The sequence below is a fragment of the Gopherus flavomarginatus genome, chromosome 16 (genome assembly GCF_025201925.1).
Source record: "Gopherus flavomarginatus isolate rGopFla2 chromosome 16, rGopFla2.mat.asm, whole genome shotgun sequence".
Lineage (NCBI taxonomy): Eukaryota > Metazoa > Chordata > Testudines > Testudinidae > Gopherus > Gopherus flavomarginatus.
The window spans coordinates 19,421,052-19,442,903 of NC_066632.1; the positions used below are offsets into that span (position 1 = coordinate 19,421,052).

The 21,852-nt window shown below is 44.8% G+C and overlaps 1 protein-coding gene across 2 annotated transcripts in view; it reads right to left on the bottom strand.

The window, feature by feature from the left end:
* HDAC7 (histone deacetylase 7) overlaps positions 1-1,259 on the bottom strand; it is a 260,685-nt gene extending 259,426 nt beyond the window's left edge. Inside the window, exon 1 of one of the 2 annotated variants that reach the window (XM_050925794.1) lies at positions 1,086-1,259. In XM_050925794.1, the coding sequence (XP_050781751.1) occupies positions 1,086-1,104 (19 nt within the window). In that variant the 5' untranslated portion in view covers positions 1,105-1,259. The remainder of the gene's footprint in view (positions 1-1,085) is intronic. The other variant, XM_050925796.1, reaches the window with a different exon arrangement.
* Positions 1,260-21,852: the final 20,593 nt, after the last annotated feature.

Genomic DNA, 21,852 nt, shown 5'->3' on the forward strand with positions numbered 1-21,852 from the left:
TGGCCCCTAATGTCTATGAACCCCCCTTGAATTTGCCCTCCATATCCCCCAGCTGACCTAGCTGTCTCCAAAATCTGCTCTGTTTGGTGGATTATGAGCCACATGAGGAAGTATTTTAGCACCATGAGATGCCACAGATGTTGAGCCCTAGCATTTCCTGTGGCAATGGGTGAAGTTGATCATTCCCCAAACATTGACAGCGAACTATGTTTTCTTTCCATACTAACACAGCTAAGCTTCAGGTCACTGAAAACCTCCCCTGCGTGTCAGTTTGACTCCCTTATAGTTCCCTTTCATTCTATCTCACACACAAAATCAGTCATAATAGGTTACATACAAAATAGGTCAAATTTACATGAGGCCAGACTGGAAAAGAGTCTGTTAAAGGCAGGTAACGGACATGATATGCGTGTCAGCCGCAGAAGGCTCCTGTGCCCAGACAATTCATCTTCCCCTTGAACTCCTAGTCTCTTAAACTCAGAATATTAAGATCCACAGATGACCAGGTCTTTCTGTCAGACATGATCCTGGGGTTTCCATCGCAGGTGTATCTCTTTTTGAGGTTCTTTAAAACACTGCATCTGGGATTACACCTTGTCAGTACTAATGAGAAAGATTTCCTCCCAGAGCCCAGCTCAGGATCACACTCCCAGCTGTATTGCATAATATTTGTTTTTCTTTTCTGAGACTTTGAGGAAGTAAGAATCCCTCCTGCCCTGCTGAAAATCCAGAGTCTGCTCAGTTGCACAGGTGGGCCTGTTCAGCAAGCCAATGGAGTGACTCCGAATTTACAGAGGTGTAACTGAGAGCAGAATCTTGCCCACTGTATCTGGCAGGGACATTTTACTCTTTCACATACATCCAAAGTTCAGCACAATCACAAGCAGTGCTCAGTGTTTTCCACATGCTTAGAAACTTTAGCTTTTGCCCTTCCTCCACACAAGAGAAATAGGAGAGGAGCCCAGGACCTACCCACAGTGGGGAAAAAACACCTACCATGTTCACAGTTACTTCACTTCAGGCAGAAACATAGTCATAATTGCAGAAGATCCAGCAACTAACAGGACAATAGGCAGATTACTCACCCTGATTTAGTCCTTGCATCCAAAGGAATTAAAGCCCTTGAAGATGAGGTCTCATTGTTTAAGCTGTTTCTTAAGGGAGGCAGTTGCTTTCTTTATATCACAAGATTCACTGAGAGAGAGAGAGAGAGAGAGAGAGAGGAAGGCAGAAGGGGAGGGACTGAGAGAAGGGCCCAGGGGCCGTATAGAATGACAATGGAAGGAAATGCTTTATCAAACCTAGAAAGCCTGGCCAACCGGGCCTGGGAATGCAGCAAAAAAAAGGCTTGGAGAAGAAAAGTTAGCTAAACTGTTCTTGGTGCCTCTCTTGGCCGCACATAGCCTTGCTCCCCACCAACCCCTCATAACACAGGCACAATGCAAGATGATGGAAACTGTCAGAGGCAAAGCATTTTTTGATTAAGCAAAGAGAAGTTTTGGCATTTAAAAAACAAAAAGGAATTAGAATCCAAAGTGCTCCCCTCCTCCCCTGACTCCAGCCTTCCAAGTTTCTATGAGTCAAATGTTAGCAATGTGTTACCGAAATGTTACTAATCTGGTATGCAGCATCTGAGAGGGTTTAGCTAATAAAATTTGTGTTTGTGGGCTGGGGGAAAGTTGTCATCAGAGAGCATTTTCTCCCTTTTTTGAAGTGGGGGAGGGAAGAGTCCAATATCTTCTTTGGGTAGGGTTAATTAACATGTAAAGCTGACATTATACTGATTTGGAGTTAACCCACCATTCTCTGCATGAAACACAAGGGGAGGTGACATAATTTTTTATTATTATTAAGACAGAGAGGAAGGGTTATTATCTTTATATTACAGATGGGGGAAACTGAGGCCCAGAGAGATCAAGTGACTTGCCCAAGATGATACAGGAAATCCAGAGCTCAGCCAGATTTGAACCCAGAGCTTGTGAGATCCAGGCCTTCATAGTGATCGAGAAGCTAGATATGAGTCAGCAGTGTGCCCTTGTTGCCAAGAAGGCTAACGGTATATTGGGCTGCATTAGTAGGAGCATTGCCAGCAGATCAAGGGAAGTGATTATTCCCTTCTATTCAGCACTGGTGAGGCCACATCTGAAGTATTGCATCCACTACAGAAAGGATGTGGACAAATTGGAAAGAGTCTGGTGGAGGGTAATGAAAATGATTAGGGGACTGGGGCACATGACTTATGAGGAGAGGCTGAAGGAACTGGGTTTATTTAGTCTGCAGAAGAGAAGAGTGAAGGGAGATTTGATAGCAGCCTTCAACTACCTGAAGGAGGATTCCAAAGAGGATGGAGCTAGCTGTTCTCCGTGCTGGCAGATGACAGAACAAGGATTAATGGTCTCAAATTGCAGTGTGGGAGGTCTAGTTTGGATATCAGGAAAATCTGTTGCGACGGGTTGGGTCACAGAAATCCCCTTGGGATTGCCACCTGATGTGCTGAGACTACCTCTAAGCCTATTTTCCCTGGCAGCTTGGGACTTCAGTACCTGGTCTGGTTGTGCCAGACACACTAGCCTGCTACAAACACAGATCCAGATCTGAACCACGTCCCACAAAAGCTGCAGGCTAATTGAAAACAGCTTAAATGCTCCTGTCTCCAGCCCCCCATTCTCAATGGGATCCAAACCCCAAATAAATCCGTTTTACTCTGTATAAAGCTTATACAGGGTAAACGCATAAGTTGTTCGCCCTCTATAACACTGATGGAGAGATATGCACAGCTGTTTGCGCCCCCAGGTATTAATACTTGCTCTGGGTTAATTAATGAGTAAAAAGTGATTTTATTAAATATAAAAAGTAGGATTTAAGTGGTTCCAAGTAATAACAGGCAGAAAAAAGTGAATTACTAAGCAAAATAAAACAAAAACCCGCAAGTCTAAGCCTAATACAGCAGAAAACTAAATGCAGGTAAATCTCACCCTCAGAGGTGTTCCAATAAGCTTCTTTCACAGACTAGACTCCTTCCTAGTCTAGGTCCAGCAATCACTCACACCCCCGTAGTTACTGTCCTTTGTTCCAGTTTCTTTTAGGCATCTCTTGGGGGTTGAGAGGCTATCTCTTAAGCCAGCTGAAGACAAAATGGAGGGGTTTCCCAGGGCCTTATATAATCTTTCTCCTGTGCAGAATCATAGCTACAAGATGGAGTTTTGGAGTCACATGGGCAAGTCACATGTCCATGCATGACTCAGTTCTTTACAGGCTGATGCCATTGTTACATGTTAGTTTGAACTTTCGCAGAAAGCTCAGATGTGGATTGGCATCTTTCAATGTTCATTGTTAGTTAAGTACTCCCAATTACTTGAATAACCCCTTCACGCTATGTTGACCAAATCTGTCTTATGTGCTTCCTACAGCAAACACTTTAAATATAAACATAGAGCCAACACTCATAACTTCAGATATAAAAGTGATACATGCATACAAATAGGATGAATACATTTAGTAGAACATAACCTTTTCAAAGATATGTTACGTGGCATATGCAGCATAAAACATATGTAGCATAAAACATATTCCAGTTATGGCATATGTATATTCATAAACATATTTCTATAAAGCATTATGGGATGCAACATCACAACTGTTTCACTAGGAGGATAGTGAAGCACTGGAATGGGTTCCCTAGGGAGGTGGTGGAATCTCCATCCTTAGATGCTTTTAAGGCCCGGCTTGACAAAAGCCCTGGCTGGGATGATTTAGTTGGGGTTGGACTAGGTGACCTTCTGATGTCCCTTCCAACCCTGATATTCTATGATTCTATGATTCACAAGATTCAAAGACTGTAGAGCCAGAAAGGGTGATTGTGATCATCTAGTCTGACTTCCTGTAAAACACAAGCCAGACAATCTTGCCCATTTACCCCTGTATTGAGGCTGATAAATTGTGTTTGCTAAAGAATTAAAAGTTTATTAGAAAATATTTAAAAATAAACGATACAGAGAGTTTGAAAAGTCAGGTATTGATCATCGGGGGTAGCATGCAGAGTATAGGGGGATGCTAGTAGTTTGGTATTGAACGGCACATAGCATATACAGTCTGCCATGTTCCCAATGCGGGGTGTACGGTGGGTGAGATCAAGATACAGTCAGGAAGCAGTGGGGGTACATCGCTCATACATACAGGTTACAGATAGTGATGGGTAAAGATAAGCGGGCTGGGTAATGGGGATAGGATGACCTTCACATGGTGGAGTTCGGTTTGGTGGGTTCAGGGGATAAAGTCCTGCAGGGGAGGTCCACAAGTTTCCTCCCCCTCTTGGGTTCACAAAGTCACACTGGCTCACACTTGGTATTGGCGGTGGCCGGTGATGTGCTCTGTGTAAATGTCTCTAGACCATCGAATAGTGTCCGAGACCATTAGGCATCCAGTCTGGCTATAATGCCATCAGGGGACAAAGTATCCACAGCTTTCCTTAGCAGGTAGTTCCAATGGTTAATCACTCCTACTGTTAAAAAATTGTGCCTTACTTCTAATTTGAATTTGTCTGGGTTTAACTTCCAGACATTGAATCTTGTTCTGCCTTTCTCTGGTAAAGAGCTTTATAATACCCAGTATTTTCTTCTCATGAAGGTACTTGCACATTATCTTCAAGTTGCCCTTTGAGTTCCTTAAGTCTCTCACTGCAAGGCATTATTTCCAGCCCTCAAATTATTTTTGTGACACTTCTCTGCACACCTTCCAATTTTTCAACAGCCTTTAAAAACGTGGACACCAGAACTGGATGCAGTATTCCAGTATCGATCTCACCAATGCCCTATACAGAAGTAAACTCGCAACACCATCCCTCCTCTCAGCTCCCGTCTGTCTTCAGGGATAGAATAATAAATAATAATATACCACACTCTGGCACATCTGCAGCATCACTATGTCCAAACTCTGTGGCACTGAGAGTCTTGTGGCCTCATGTCAGAAACCTAAACATTTATGCACAGAGCTGCTGTCTGAACAACAGAATATCCATCCCCTGGGAAAGTCTGAGAGTTTGAAATTTGGGTTTGCCCCAAAGCAAGACAAAAAGTTGAATTTTTCACAAAAAAAAGTTTTCTGAAATATGTCATTTCAACCATATTGAAATATTTTGTTTCAGCTTTATTGTTTTGCATAATATAAGATTTTGACTTATTATATTATAAACAATAAAGTCAAAACTAAATATTTTTTATCTTAATGAAATATTTTAATAATTTCTCTATGAACATTTTGATTAAATTGATATGTTCCTGTGAAACATTTCAAGTTAGTCAAATTAGCATTTTCTGATGGAAATTGTTACATCAGAACATTTTAACCAGTTAATTTACATCCATTCATACATCAAAACTATATGCTTACATGCAAACAGCCTTCCCAGAGACATGTAGTGAACTTGCTTGTTGGTGACGTTTAGCAGCAATGAAAATAAATAGCCCAGAAGCCTTCCCAGAGCTTCTAGTAACAAATAGACATTGATTTAAATGTAAATTAGGCACTTAAGTGCTTTTAAGAATCCCATTAAGGAACTAACTGCCTCTTTAGGCACCTAAATACCTTTAAAAATCTGGCCCCAAGTGCCTAAATCAATGTTGACAGTAGGCTTTAGGCTCCTAAATTAGTTAGGAGCTTTTGAAATGTTACAAATTCTCTTGAGTCTCATTCAATTTACCACACTGCCTTTCAGAAGGGATGTGTTAAATTATATATTAGAGAGACAAGGTGGGTGAGATACTATCTTTTCTTGGAGCCACTTCTGTTGGTGAGAAAGACAAGCTTTTGAGCTTACACAGAGCTCTACCTTGTCTCTGTCACCAACCAAAGTTGTTCCAATTAAAGATATTACCTCACCCTCCTTGTCTCTCTGGTACCCTGGGACCGACAGCGCCACAATGACACTGCATATATATTATATATTAGATAGAGCTGGAAGAGAAAACAGTTTTTCCATCCCATAAAACAATTTGGGATTTCAGACAAAATTATCCAAACTGGGATTAAAAAAGAAACCAAAACACCGAACATTTTCAAGAACGAACCCCTCCACTTTTTTTTTTTTTGGTTTAGGTCAATTGATGTTAAACTTTTTAAAAATTCTTTTATGTTTTTGAACTATAATTACTTTATTCCTATCATTAGCTTATTGTTATATCAACAATCAGACAATTTCATTTAATAAAATGAAATATTTCAACAATCTCAAAACATTTTTTCAAAAATGTTCAAGTTGCAATATATGTTGACTCTGAAACTTTCCTGCACAAAGTTTTAGTTCCGATGAAGTCATTTTCCAGTGAAAAAAACATTCTATCAAAAAATTCCCAACCAGCTCAGAATTAACCTATACCATGTCTAGTTATTAGCCCTTACTGTGCTCCCAAACTGTTGGGTGTTTGACTTTCTGTCTTTAGTAGTCTTTTAATATAGCTTCTTAAAATAATTTTTCCTTGTTATCTTGTTCTCCCTCCATCTGTCTGTTGCCTCTCTTCCTTTACGTAGATTATTAGCTTTACAGGGCAAGAGCTGTCTCACTGTTCTGTGTTTGTAGTGCGCCCTGTACAATGGGGCCCTAAAGGTGGGCTAATACCCCTACATGCTACTGGAATACAAACATAAATAAATAAATTAATAAATAACAATAATAATACCAGTAATATATCTCTAGGACTTCCTCTAAGGGAAGACCCTGAGATAACTGTGATTGTTAAAATGAGTTTATATTGCAAAATGTCTCATTTAGAAGTGAATTTGGGTGTTATATTTTTATTATTTGAAATTTGATAATGAAAATTGCTCTTTTAACTTAATTGCAGAGTGTATCTGAAAGAACCTGACCTCAATGTGTGGGAGATATTGCCTGTGTGTCCAGAGGATGGGAGACCCTGCCTGTGTCAGCACTTAAAAGGTCAGAAATTGATATAACAAGTTGATCTTTCCAGACAATTGGGTGGAACGTTAGCACATATCGGAAGCACATGCCATAGATCACTGTTAATGAACCTTTCCGCTGCAGATCACTAGTTTGAATCCATCCCAGCTCAGAGGGGACTGAAAGTTACTCCCATCAAATGTAAGTTTAGTGGCACTTGTATGAGCTGAGTTTGGTGGGTCTCGGTTCCAGCTCACTTATAACAAACCCAACAACAGCCTTTGCGCTATATAGCATGGCCCCTGGAAGAAGTCCCCTGTCACAGATCAGGCTGGCAGGGCAGTGCGTGTGTGTGAAACTTGCCCTGCTGTTGCCCTGTAAATAAACAGATGGCTTCATTTTCCAGGATTTTCAAGCTGATGCCTTTTGTCCCCAGAGAGGCTGTCTGTGGCTATGGGGCTGCTCTCCTTAGCCTCCTCAATTCAGGCAGAGTTCACTGGGTGGTGTACATTGGGTGCATGTTGTCTGGAGTTTTCTGCTTAGTGTTTCCTTCTGGTGCCCTTTCACTAAATCTTTGAACTTGCTCCCATCCTGCCCTTCTTAAGCAGTTTCCCCAAAGTTAGTTTATCCTCGTTCCTACCCCAGCCCCCCGCCCTTCTCTGGGGTTGGGCCACAATCACCTGTTGGAGGTTTCTTCGGCCGTGTTCTTCTGATGGACAAAGGTGCGTGTCTCGTGGTCAGTGGAGATGGAGTCTGAAGGCCCATGTTCCCTTGAGGGGCTGTTTTTTAGGGGACACCAGGTGAACAGGGAACAGGTGGAGTCAGGCTGGAAGAGACTCAGCCACATGGACAGAGCAGGGCACAGTTTTAATACAGTTCCACTTGTTCAGATTAACCTGCATTCAGCTTCACTCATTGTCATAAACATACAGCTACGGGTAGCATAAAATCCCTCCTTACCTGTAAAGGGTTAAGAAGCTCAAATAACCTAGTTGGTACCTGACCAGAAGGACCGATGGGGAAAGAAGATACTTTCAAATAGAAAGGGAAAGACCCCTATGTTATTGCCTTACACATGCTGACTGTTACATGCAATTTTTGACAGATTTGTTAGACTCCCTGATTAGGGATAGGATAGTCTGTGTCATCAGGAATGACCACCTGTGGGAGCGGTTGCTCCGGGAAGGTGATGTGGCACTTGTATGAACAGATGCTTAGACATCGGTGTGCAGCAAAAGCCTTAAGAGAACGGACAAAAGCCTTAAGAGGCTTAGCACCCTGAGAAGTACATGCAGTGAGACAACAACAAAGGAGAATAGGTGGCCAGGTTCCATACCAACAGTGAATTGCATTTACTGTAGAAGACAGCACGGTAAGGTAAAGGATGGGAGTAGTGTCCCACAATAAGACAGCATTGCAAGGAATCTGACAAGTTAAACCATTAGAACAGTGTATGCAAGACCAGAGGAAGGTCTCAGAAAGATTCATTTAGACTTGTACAAGAGGGGGATGAGACATCACACTTCATAATTCTCTCCTAGAGTATGAGAACATATCAGGTTCAGGCTGTTGGGACAGGAACGCAACAAGAAACAATACTTTTTAAAGACATCTTTATAGAGGCTCAACTTAAATGTATACCCCACATTAAAAAACATAGTAAGAGAACCAGAAAAGAGCCAGCGTGGCTAAACAACAAAGTAAAGAAAGCAGTGAGCAGCAAAAAGGCATACTTTAAAAAGTGGAAGTTAAATCCTAGTGAGGAAAATAGAGAGGAGCATAAACACTGGCAAATGAAGTGTAAAAATACAATTAGGAAGGCCAAAAAAGAATTTGAGGAACAATTAGCCAAGACCCAAAAGTAATAGCGAATGTTTTTTTAAGTCATCAGAAGCAGGAAGCCTACTAAACAACCAGTGGGGCCACTGGACAATCAAGGTGCTAAAGGAGCACTCAGGAACAATAAGGAACACTTCACGGCTGAGGATGTGAGGGAGATTCCCAAACCTGAGCCATTCTTTTTAGGTGACAAATCTGAGGAACTGTCCCAGATTGAGGTATCATTAGAGGAAGTTTTGGAACAAATTGATAAATTAAACAGCAATAAGTCACCAGGCCCAGACAGAATTCACCCAAGAGTTCTGAAGGAAATCAAATGACGCCAATTTTTAAAAAGGGCTCCAGAGGTGATCCGTGCAATTACAGACCTGTAAGCCTGACGTCAGTACTGGGCAGACTGGCTGAAACTATAATAAACAACAGTATTGTCAGACATATAGATGAACATAATTTGCTGAGGAAGGTCAACATGACTTTTGTAAAGAGAAATCATGCCTCACCAATCTACTAGAATTCTTTGAGGGGGTCAACAAGCATGTGGACCAAGGGGATCCAGTGGATATAGTGTACTTAGATTTTCAGAAAGCCTTTGACAAGATCCCTCACCAAAGGCTCTTGTGCAAGGTAAGCTGCCACAGCATAAGGGGGAAGGTGCTATCATGGATTGGTAACTGGTTAAAAGATAGGAAACAAAGGGTAGGTATAAATGGTCAGTTTTCAGAATGGAGAGAGGTAAATAGTGGTGCCCCATAGGGGTCTGTTCTGGGACCAGTCCTATTCAACATATTCATAAATGATCTGGAAAAAGGGGTAAACAGTGAGGTGGCAAAATTTGCAGATGATACAAAATTACTAAAGATAGTTAAGACCCAGGCAGACAGTGAAGAACTACAAAAGGATCTCTCAAAACGGGGTGACTGGGCAGCAAAATGTCAGATGAAATTTAATGTTGATAAATGCAAAGCAATGCACATTGGAAAGTATAATCCCAGCTATATATACAAAATGATGGAGTCTAAATTAGCTGTTACCACTCAAGAAAGAGATCTTGGAGTCATTGTGGATTAGTTCTCTGGGAACATCCACTTAATGTGCAGTGGCAGTTAAAAAAGCAAACAGAATGCTGGGAATCATTAAGAAAGGGATAGATAATAGGACAGAAAATATCATGGTACTCCCACATCTTGAATACTGTGTGCAGATGTGGTCGCCCCATCTCAAAAAAGGTATATTGGAATGGGAAAAGGGCAACAAAAATGATTAGGGGAATGGAACGGCTTCTGTATGAGGAGAGATTAATAAAACTGGGACTTTTCATCTTGGAAAAGTGACAGCTAAGGGGAGATATGATTGAGGTCTATAAAATCATGATTGGTGTAGACAAAATAGATACGGAAGTGTTGTTTACTACTTCTCATAACACAAGAACTAGTGATCACCAAATGAAATTAATAGGTAGCAGGTTTAAAACAAATAAAAGGAAGTATTTGTTCACATAACGCACAGTCAACCTGTGAAACTCCTTGCCAGGGGATGTTGTGAAAGCCAGACCATAACAGGGTTCAAAAAAGAACTAGATAAATTCATGGAGGACAGGTCCATCAATGGCTATTAGCCAGGATGGGCAGGAATGGTGTCCATAGCCTCTGTTTGCCAGAAGCTGGGACTGAGCGACAGGGGATGGATCACTTGATGATTACCTGTTTTGTTCATTCTTTCTGGGGCATGTGGCACTGGCTACTGTCGGAAGATAGTATACTGGGCTAGATGGACCTTTGGTCTGACTCAGTAGGGCCATTCTATGGTCTTATGTTCTTAACCTCTGTGCATGCAACAAGGTTAATAGGGACATACCCTGTGTAATTTCTGATGGATAGCTGGGCCTACTGCGATGCGATACCTTGGGGTGAATTATATTCGAACACACCCATTACAAAAAGCAGGCACGATCTAATAATGTACAATGAGAGGACAATACAATGTTAGGAAAATGTGAGCTCATATTAACTAGCTCAAAAAACAACAGACAGTATCAACTGAAGATTGTCATGGTGGATGGTAAACACAACAGATCCCTCTTGGGGAATACAGCCATACAAACCATGGAACTGATCACTGGGCAGCACCAGGATTTTGTAGTGCAGTGCAAGAAGCACAAGGAGTAGTGCTATGGACAGTAGAGACAATTTTAAAAGCATATGGGGATGTTTTCCAAGGTGATGAGTGCCTTGAAAGAAAGCTGCAACTGGAAGTAGACCCCCACAGTAGAACCTGTGTATTTACCAGGAAGAAAAATTCCAGTGGCACTACATAATCCAGCATACAAGAAGCTCAAAGTTTTCAGAACAGGGGTATTCATAGCACCTGCAGAGGCCACTACAAGTTAGGTAAGCAACTTGGTGGTAAAAAAGGAAGCAATCAGGAAAATTACGTATCTACATAGACCCAAAGCCATTAAACCTGGCATTAAAAAGATGCTACCATCCAATGTTTACAAGAACCAGATTGTTATAGCTGGCAAACTCCAAAAGTCTCAATCCTCTCTCATTGTTTACCGCATTACAGAAAGGGCCACAATAGTCTCGCCAATCTGCCTGTGCACCAGTACCCACTTTAGCATTCCAATCTCTTGTCCAATCTGGAAATCTTTCTCGTGTACCTTATTAATGATGTCTTGGAGCTGACTGTAAAAGTCTCAATTTGCTCATCATCATAGTCTGTTGTAGGGGCGTAGACTTGTACCACTGTGATATTAAACGGTATTGCCTTTAGACGTATGGAAATAAGCCTGCTGGACATTGGGTGGCATTCTAATAATGAATTCTTGATATCTTTACGCACAAGAAATCCTACACCATTGACATGTTTGTACTCGCCACTGTAATAGAGCACATGCCCTTCTTCTGTTCGTACCTCTCCAAAGTTCTTCCATCTGACCTCAGAGATTCCTAGGAGGTTCCAGATGTATTGTTCCATTTTGTACGTGAATTCTTTCAACCTCCCTATCTGTCTCAATGTCCTTACAGTCCATGTGGCTATGCAGCAGCGTAGCTAGGGAGGGTGCAGGGGAAACAGCTGCTTCCCCTCAGCACATTTTCCAAAAGTGGCGCCTTTCTACGCAGCCGGCTCTGGGCTCTGGACTGGGAGTCCAGAGCCAGGTTCTGCATGCGGCCGCCAGCTTGCTCTCGGCTCCGCACCACCCCCCTCAGCCCTGCTTGCTCGCTGGCTCAGGGGCTGAGATGAGGAGCATGTGGCTGCAGTTTCTAACCGGCTCCCACGGCAGGTAAAAGTGGTCCATTTCCAGGGCAGAGCAGGCTTTTACTTCTCCCTAAGCAAGAAGTTGATACAGCTGTCCCGGAGGAGCTGGATCAGCAGCTCCTTTCTCCCCTGGGTTCTGGGCTGTGGGCAATGTATATTCCCCATTGTGTGAGCTGCAGCTACTCCGAGGCTGGAAGCAGGAGAGCTGTCTGGATGCTTTGTCTGCCCCACCCTATTTGCACTTTTTAATGAGTTTCTCAAATGCTCCCTCAGGTTGAGCAGCTGAAAGCCTGGGCGAGTTAGAAAACCATCACCCCTCCCCTCCCCCACAGCCAGCAGAAGCACTAGTAGCCCCTGGGCCAGAGGTGCACTCAAAGCACTTCATGTGGGTAAATAGTTCCCCCAGCTGATAGGATGAGACCCAGGAGACAGCAGTGTCTGGCTAGCCTTGGCCAAGAGAAGGGACTTGTTGAGTGCTGATCTCAAGTCTCTCCCACAAAGCTGATCGGTTTTATTTTCAGTGTCACAGCCAGTGCTTCCCTGAGACATTTCAGTTGCTCTTGATGGAAATTAGAGGAAGTATTATTGTACATACCTCTGCTTCTCAATCTTTTTTCTTGAAATAGTCAATGGATCCTGGGGACTTTTGTTAATAATAAATAATAATAATAATAGTAATAATAATAATAATAAACCCCTCCCGGACTGCTCTTAATTTTATCTGGTTGTTACAGCCTTTGAACAGGTATCTTTAGTAATTTCTTTAACATTTGATTATCCCTTGATTATCCCTTATCTAGAGGGCAAATTTTCTTAATATTTAAGACATATAGTGTCATATTGTATTTTCATTTAGACACAGTTAAGAATCATCCAGTTCAGTCACTCTAGATACATACCCAGGATTTCATATTACATTGTAAAACTGAACTGTTTCCAGAGCTAAAACAGGCTTTTAGATCAGTTATTTGTAAATGCAAGTTCAATTTTTAAATTTGTTTTTATGTTTTGAATCTTTATACCTTTTAATATCTTGAACTGGAGTGTGTTTTCATTTTTGCTGGAGAAATATCAAATGCATTGTATAAATGGATTACAATGTTTTAAAGACTTTATTTCTAATTGCAGAGTAACTTAATAGGAAAAGAAAGCACACTGCCATGGGAAAAAGATGATAGCATTTGTATCTACTGGAAATACACCCTCAGGCATCTCAAAGCTGATAGGAAACAAACAAAAGGAAGTATTTCTTCTCACAATACATAGTCAACCGGTGGAACTCATTGCCAGCGGATGCTGTGAATGTCAAAACCTTGATACCTCCTTGCCCCATCATCACACAGGCATGAATGGATTTAGCCTAGAAGGCAGGGAATCATTAGCCCCATTTGGACGGGGGGAATCTAGGGCACTGAGAGATGAAGTGACTTTCCTGAGACTAAGCAACGGGTCTGTGGCAGAGCAGAGAATCACACGCAGAACACCTGAGCCCCAGGCCTGTGCTTTAACCAGTAGGCAACCTTTCCTACCCTGAGGAGGGGAACCTGCTGTGTCACTTTGAGTGAGTGGGTGGAGTCAGGTGCTAGACTGAGCCACCAGGAGAGGAAGCAGAGAGAGGTAGAGTGGGGACAGGGCCTTGGGCAGAGTGGAGCAGGCAGTCAGGGAAGGGGCAGGCCAGGTGGGGCACCCACCGGCAAAACCAAAAGTCAGCAACTATGACCATCTCCTCCACCCCTGAATGTGCTGCCACTCCCGCCTCCCTCCCAGGCTTGCTGTGTGAAAGCCTGGGAGGGATGGGGGGTGAAGGGGAAATGTGGCACGCCCGGGGAGGAGGTGAGGCCACGGATTTGGGGAAGGGGTTGCAATGGCACCTTTTTTTATGTGTTTGCTCCCCCTGATGTTAGAACCTGGCTATGCCACTGTTGCTATGGTGATGTTATCTCTTCCACGGATCCTCTTTGTTGGTGTTACACCAGTAATATGCTTGTTGTGTCTGCCGTGGTGGGAGATGGATGGAGCGGTCATTATTAACCCGGGCTGTGATCAATCCAGTATGGACATTGTTGACTTGCTCATCACATGGTGTGTCTTGGGCAAATTTCTAACCTGGCAGAGCCCATCTCTCTCCAGGCAGCCCCTTTTAATCACCTCCTATGACATGCAGGAAGAGCAGTGGTCCTATTCTGTCCCCAGACCCACAATGAGTTCTTGCAACATATTAGGAGCACATAAAGCATCCAGACGATCAACATGGCACACACCTAATTGTCTACATCACAGCCAGATCAACTACATCATGATGCAAAACCGAGTTCGTTCTGGGATTAACAGAGCTAAAACAAGGAGCTTCCCCAGTGCTGATATTGGAAATGATCACAACCTTGTGATGCTAAATTTTTGGCTGCAGCTAAGAAAAATCATCAGGCCAAAGTTCATCAGAACCAAGTTTGACTTCGAAAGACTCAGAGACAGAAACATTGCAGAGTCATTTCAAGCAACGATCGGCAGAAAATTTGTCCCACTGCTTGCTCTAGAGGATCACTTAGAAACAATGACCAACAATTTCAATGCTGTAATGAATGAGGCAGCAATGGACATCCTTGGGAAGCATCATAAGAAGACAAAACCATGGGTCACAAATGAAATACTACAAATGTGTGACATTAGAAGAGAACATAAGAGAAACAAGAACAGCACTGAGGGAGCTGATAAATAGAGAGTGATTGGCAGAAAGATCAAGAAAGGAATGAAGGTGGCCAAGGAGATGTGGACTGGAAAACAAAGCTTTAAAATTGAAGAGTGTATCAATAATAAAAATAGAAAACGAGCCTTCCAGATTGTAAAAGATCTGACGAAGGAAAGATGGACCTAAGTGAACGTAATTCAAGACAAGAAGGGAACAGTCTTACAGAAGAAAGGGACATCATCAATAGGTGTACAAACTACTGCTCATATCTGTACAACCACCAGACAAATGGAGATCCTAGTGTCTTAGACAGCCCAGATTCAACAGAGGAGGATGACTTTCCAATACTACGTGAAGAAGTGGAGACAGCTGTGAAATCACTCAAGAACAGAAAGACTACAGGTATTGACAACATCCCAGCCAAACTGATGAAATTCAGAGGAGAAACAGTAATAGATGTACTTACTAAGATATGCAACAAGATCTGGCAGACCAGTGAGTGGCCTTCCATGTGGACACAGTCGCTAATCATCACTCTGCCAAAACAAAGGCAACCTGCTTAATTAGCCATCCCAGCAAAGTGATGTTGAAAGTCATATTGAACAGATTGAAGCCACAAGCCACATTTTTTTGTATGCATGCGAGATATGGACACTTATGGCAGAACTTGAATGGAAAATACAGGTAGTAGAGATGAGATGCTTCCATAAAATCCTGGGTATCTCCTACTTTGACTACGTCACTAATGAAGAGGTCCGCAACATTATCACCCAATGCTCTGGGTCATATGAAGATCTCCTGATGACCGTGAAGAAGCACAAGCTGAAGTGGTACGGCCATGTAACAAGATCATCTGACCTATCCAAGATCATCCTCCAATGGACAGTACAGCAGAAGAGAAGAAGAGGTAGACAGAAGAAGAGATGGATTGACAACATAAAACAGTGGACAGGAATGGACTTCGCGGAGACTCAAGCACTGACACACAATCATCAGGGGTGGAGACAATTGGTTGATTGCTCATCAGTGATGGTGCCCCAACGGCCAATGAGGTTATGGGAGTGATGATGATGATGACCATCCAGTGTCCACGGTTGATGACATCTTGCCAGAAATTTCCAAAGCCAGAATCTTAATAGTTTGTGATGTGAGGAATGGGTTTCGGCACATAAGCCGGCATAAAGAGACCAGCCTGCTGAAAACTTTGCAACACTATTTCATCATTACATATGTTTGCTCATACTGATAGGCATAAGCCCAGCACCAGACATATTCCAGAGAGGACTCTCCCAGATTCTTGAAGGAAATAATTGCAGATGATATCCTCATGATAGATGAAGGGAGCAAGAATACAGAAGGCGAATGAGACCATGACAGAAAAAAAATGGTTACTTACCTTTTCGTAACTGTTGTTCTTCGAGATGTGTTGTTCACATCCATTACACATTAGGTGTGTGCACACCACGTGCATGGATGTCAGAAACTTTTTCCCTTAGCGGCTCCCGTTGGGCCGGCAGAGGGGCCCCGCCAGAGCGGCGCCCTGCTCTGGTGCATATATACCCCTGCCGGCCCGACTCTCCCTCAGTTCCTCCTTGCCGGAGACTCCGACAGAGGGGAAGGAGGGTGGGAAGTGTAATGGACATGAACAACACATCTCGAAGAACAACATTTACGAAAAGGTATGTAACTGTTTTTTCTTCTTCTAGTGATTGTTCACGTCCATTACACATTAGGTGACTCACAAGCTTACCATAGGAGGAGGGTAGGAGTCAAGGAACAATTGATTGAAGCACAGCCCTGCCGACTGCCGCATCCTCTCTGGCCTGGTGATGGACTGCATAGTGGGCTGTGGAAGTGTGTATCGATGACCAGGTGGCTGCTTTACCAAATCTGCTGGAGTGGAACCTGTGCCAGGAAAGCCGTCGAGGACGCTTGAGTCCTAGTTGAGTGAGCCATGATCGTCGGGGCTGGCACTTTGGCGAGCTCATACCATGTGTAGATGCAATCCACGATCCACAATGATATCCATTATGCCAAGATAGGGAGGCCCTTCATTCTCTCCATAATGGCAACGAACAACTGCGTTGACCTGCAGAAAGGCCCGGTTCGTTCCGGGTAGAACGCCAAGGCCCTATGGACATCTAGGGTATGCAGGCTGCGGTGACTCGGGTCCATGTGTGGTTTGGGAAAGAATACTGGTAGACAAATGACCTGACCCATGTGAAACTGAGAGACCACTTTAGGGAAGAATTTAGGGTGTGGCCTCAGCTGCACCTTGTCCTTATAAAAAAAAACTGTATATGAGGGTTCCAAAGTGAGGGCCCTCCGCTCAGACACCCTCCTAGTTGACGTAATGGCCACCAAAAACGCCACCTTCCATGAGAGGTGCATGAGAAAGCAAGAGGCTAGGGATTCAAAAGGTGGTCCCATGATCTTAGTTAAGACCAGGTTAAGGTTCCATGGGAGAACCGGTGGGCACGAGTAGGGAAACACCCTCTCCAGCCCCTTGAGAAATCAGACTACTGTAGGGTTGGAAAACATGGAATGCCCAGACTCCCCAGGATGGAACAGTGATATGGCTGCCAGATGTACTCTGACTGAGGAGGAAGCAAGACCCTGATGTTTGAGGTGCAGAAGGTATTCTAGTATAGGTGGGACGGAGGCCTGAAGAGGCTGTATGAGCTTAGGTTCACACCAGTAGGAGAACTTCTTCCATTTGGCGAGGTATGCCGCCCTTGTGGAAGGTTTTCTGCTACTAAGGAGAATTTGTTGGACCTGGCTGGAGCACCTACTCTCCACAGCATTTAGCCACAGAGATTCCACACCGTGAGATGTAGAGACTGCAGGTTCGGGTGGAGCAGGCGACCTCTGTCCTGCATGATGAGATCTTGGTGCAGGGGCAGGGTAATTGGGGAAGTCACTGACAGTTCCAGCAGGGTCGTAAACCAATGCTGGCATGGCCAGGCCGGTGCGATGAGAATCATCACCGCATTGTCCCTGCGGACCTTGAGCAAGACCCTGTGGATGAGTGGGAGTGGCGGGAAAGCATACTTCAGACTCCTGCCCCAAGGCATCTGCCACCGAGCCTGGGCTGAGGTTCAGGAAGGAACAAAACCAAGGGCATTGGCCGTTGTCCTTGGTGGCAAAGAGATCTATTTGGGGAAATCCCCACCTCCAGAAGGTATCAGAGGGGTAGCCATGTTATTCTGTATCTGTGAAAGCAGCAAAGAATCCTGTGGCACCTCATAGACTAACAAACCTCCGGAAGATTGATCTCAGGATGTCCGCTCTTAACGTCCATTTGTGCACTTGATACGATCTGCTGAGGCGGTCCACCAGCTTGTTTTGCACCCCCGGAAGGTATGATGCCACTAATTGGACTGAGTGGGCTATACAAAAGTGTCTCGTGGCAGAGAGAAGAGGAACAGGCACTACTTTGCTTGTTTATGTAGAACATGGTGGTAGTGTTGTCCATCAGAACTGTCACGCTGTGGCCTTCTATGGTAGCATGAAAGGTCTGGCAGGCGAGGCGAACAACCCTTAGCTCCTTCACATTGATGTGGAGCGACATTTCCTCCCTGGACCACAACCTCTGCATTTGCAGTTCCCTCAGGTGTGCTCTCCAGCCTAAGTCTGATGTGTCTGTTACCAGAGTCAAGGGGGGTTGCAGTGTAGCGAAGGGAACCCCTTCACAAACTACCTGCTGATCAAGCCCTTCCTCCTCACTCGAGGCGCTTATCCCAGGGCTCAACGGACCTTTCGATGCCAGAGCCATCGGTACCAGGGTCTGTCCTGGGGCAGCACTACCTTTTTGCGCACTCGAGTCCTTCATGGGCCCTGCTATCTTATGTGGGGAGTGCCCTCGGGCCTTGGGTAGGCCCTTCGACCCTGCCGGTGAGGTCAACCGGTGCCAGGGCCAGTCGTGTTGTCTCGGTGCCGTGGGCTTATGGTGCCCCACCGGGGCCAGGTCACAAACCAATGCCGGGGCACTCCGCACCGAGGCCGCCGGAGCCGGGGGACGGTCCGAAGTTAAGGGCTGTAACACAGCCTCCATGAGCAGCTGCTTCAGTCAAAAGTCTCTTTCTTTTTTAGTTCTTGGCTTGAAGGCCTTACAGATTTTGCAGCGCTCTGTCTGATGCAATTCCCCCAGGCAATGGAGACGCGAGTCGTGGGGATCGCTAATTGGCATATGCTTGCGGCACGCAGGAGCAGCGCCAGGGGTTTTGGCACCCTAGGCGCAGGGCTGGCTCGCTGGTCCCGCAGCTCCGGTGGACCTGCTGCAGGCGTGCCTGAGGATGCTCCACCGGAGCCACAGGACCAGCGGACCGTCCACAGGGACTCCTGCGGGAAGTCCACCGGAGCAGTCTGCTGCTCTTCCAAATCCTGGCTCCCTAGGTGACCGCCTAAGTCACCTAAATGGAAGTGCCAGCCCTGGCAGCACATGGCACAAACCTTGAAGCCTTGGGTGTGCGGCAGAATTTATCCACACCCAGAACCAAGGAAGCTTAATTATCTACTAAGAAACTGTTAACTACTAACAACCAACACTGATAACTGCTAACAATGCTAAGGGACACTCTCAGTTGAGAGATAGGAGTTGTTCCAACGCCGCCAGGGAGGGTCGGGCCGGCAGGGGTATATATGCACCAGAGCGGGGCGCCGCTCTGGCGAGGCCCCCCTGCCAGCCCGATGGGAGCCGCTAATGGGAAAAGTTTCCAACATCTGTGCACGCGGCACGCGCAAACCTAATGTGTAATGGGCGTGAACAATCACTCAAAGATCTACAAGATTTCTACAGCAATGCAAGGACAAGAACATAAAACTCAACCCAGAAAAAATGTGATGCAAACAGCGTGAGGTGATATACATTGCATATCTGTTCACAGCAGAGGGCCTGAATGCAGGTCCCAGTGAGATCAGAGTAGTCAGAGACATGCCAGCTCCAGTGGATGTGAGAGGGATAAAGGAATGATAAATTGTCTGTCCAAATTTTGTCCACACTTGGCTGCAGTAGCAGAACCACACATCAGCTCATAAGGAAGGATGTTTAGTGGAACCGGGCAAGTTACCAACAGGAAGTATTTGACATGCTGAAAAATATAGTACTGAGTACCCCTGTTCTGAAGTTCTACCGGCCAGGAGAAAAACTGACACACCAGTGTGATGTAATGAAGGAAGGATTGGGGTGGCTCTTTTGCAGGAGCAACTGATTACTTATGATTGCAGAGCCCTGTCAGAGACTGAACAGGAGTATGCACAAACAGAAAGAGTTTCTGTCTGCAGTATTTGGAGTGAAGTGATTCCATCAGTACATCTATGGCTACGCAGTAATACTGCAATCAGATCACAAATTCATAGAGAAAATCATAGCAAAGGCCCTTTTTAGTGCTCCAAAAAGATTGCAGTCTATGTTGATACAACTCAAGCACTACCAGGTGGAGGTCAGATATTGTCCGGGATGATTACTGGTGTTAGCCGACAACCTGGGCACCGGGAATAATAGGCCTGGGGAGGCTCTGCCTCCCCTGGTGCTGTTGCGGCTGCCGGAATCCCAGTTGTGGGGTTTGGCGTCGAAGTTTTTGCTTTTATTATGCCCCGTGCTGGTTCCAGGGTGGCTGAGGAGGCACAAACCACCTCCTCAGCTGCCCTGGGGTCTGCATTGGGCATATCAAAAGCGTCTTCTAACACAAGCTTTTCCCCTGGGCAGTGGGTTGGTTGGGTCTGGGGAGGGGAAGCACGGTGCAGCTGTGGCCAGCCCTGGGCTCCTCCAGGCCGAGGGGAGGCTCGGCTTAGGGCTTCGGCCAGTCTGGCCAGGGTTCCTCTGGGCAGGGAAGGGGGAGGCTCAAGGCTTTGGCCAGCCCGGGGCTCCTCTGGGCAGCAGGGGGGACTTGTGGCTCTGACCGTGGGAGGGCACAGGGGGTCCCGGGGTTATGGCTGTGGGGAGGGCATGGGTGGAAAGGGCAGAGCTGGGGGTTAGCTTCCCCAGAGTGAGACTTCACCCACTGCCCATGGCTGACATCCTGAGCAAGGCATATATACCTAGCATCAGCAATTTGTGGGAAGGGGATCAGGACATAGTGCAGCATGTTAATGGATTCAATCTTCCAGTTTCAACAGCGAAGCTGATAGAAATCAAAGAGGCTACACAAAAAGACATCCAACTACAGGAATTCAAGAAAGTGATTCTAGCACTATGGCCAGAAGACAAAAGCCAGTAGGAGCAGAACCATATTTTAAATTAAAGATGATCTGAATATGCAGGATGGATTTATATTTCTAGGAAAAAGAGCTCTTGTCCCCACTTCATTACATAAGAATATCATGCAAAAAATACATGCCTCACATCTGGGCATTGGCAACTGTCTTAGATGAGCTCGAGAGTGTGCTTATTGGCCAGGAATGAATGTGCAACTCTTCTCCTTGATAAACGGGTGTGACACATGCCAGTCATGTATTAACATCCAGTAAAAAGAGATTTTGTTACCACATGAGCTGCTCACCCAGTCATGGGAAATGGTGGGAGTGGACTTATTTACTTTCAAAGAAAAGCACTACTTGATTATAGCTGACTACTATTTAAACTTCTGGGAGGTCGATGTCCTGCCTCATACAAAGAGCAACTCAGTGATTGGCAAACTGAAAGTCAACTTTGTAAGATATGACATTCCAAACACTGTATTCACTAGTAATGGACCCCAGTTTGCCTTGGAAGAATTCAAGGAATTTGCATGCACGTGGGAGTTTGACCACCACACCAGCTCACCCATGGAATAATGGTAAGGTGGAATGAGCTGTTAAAACAGCTAAGAGACTGTTATACAAGGCTGTTTCTTCTAGTTCAAACCCTGAGTTAGCATTTTTGGCACACAGGAATACCCCACCACAGCGGTGCCAAAACAGTTCAATGTAAACACTGATGAGATGAAGGACCAAAACCCTGCTAGCAATTAGGGGAGACCTGTTGCAGCTCAATGGAGATACTGCTGAGAGAAGATGGCCAACAATCTTTTCTATTTTTTTAATTACCTTATATTTTCTTGTTGTCACAAACATGATTACTCTACAGTTTCTTATACATGTCAGCAAAGCACTTTGCAGTACAGCACTTCTGCAGAAAAGGACCTAGGGTTTACAGTGGACGAGACGTTGGATATGAGTCAACAGTGTGCCCTTG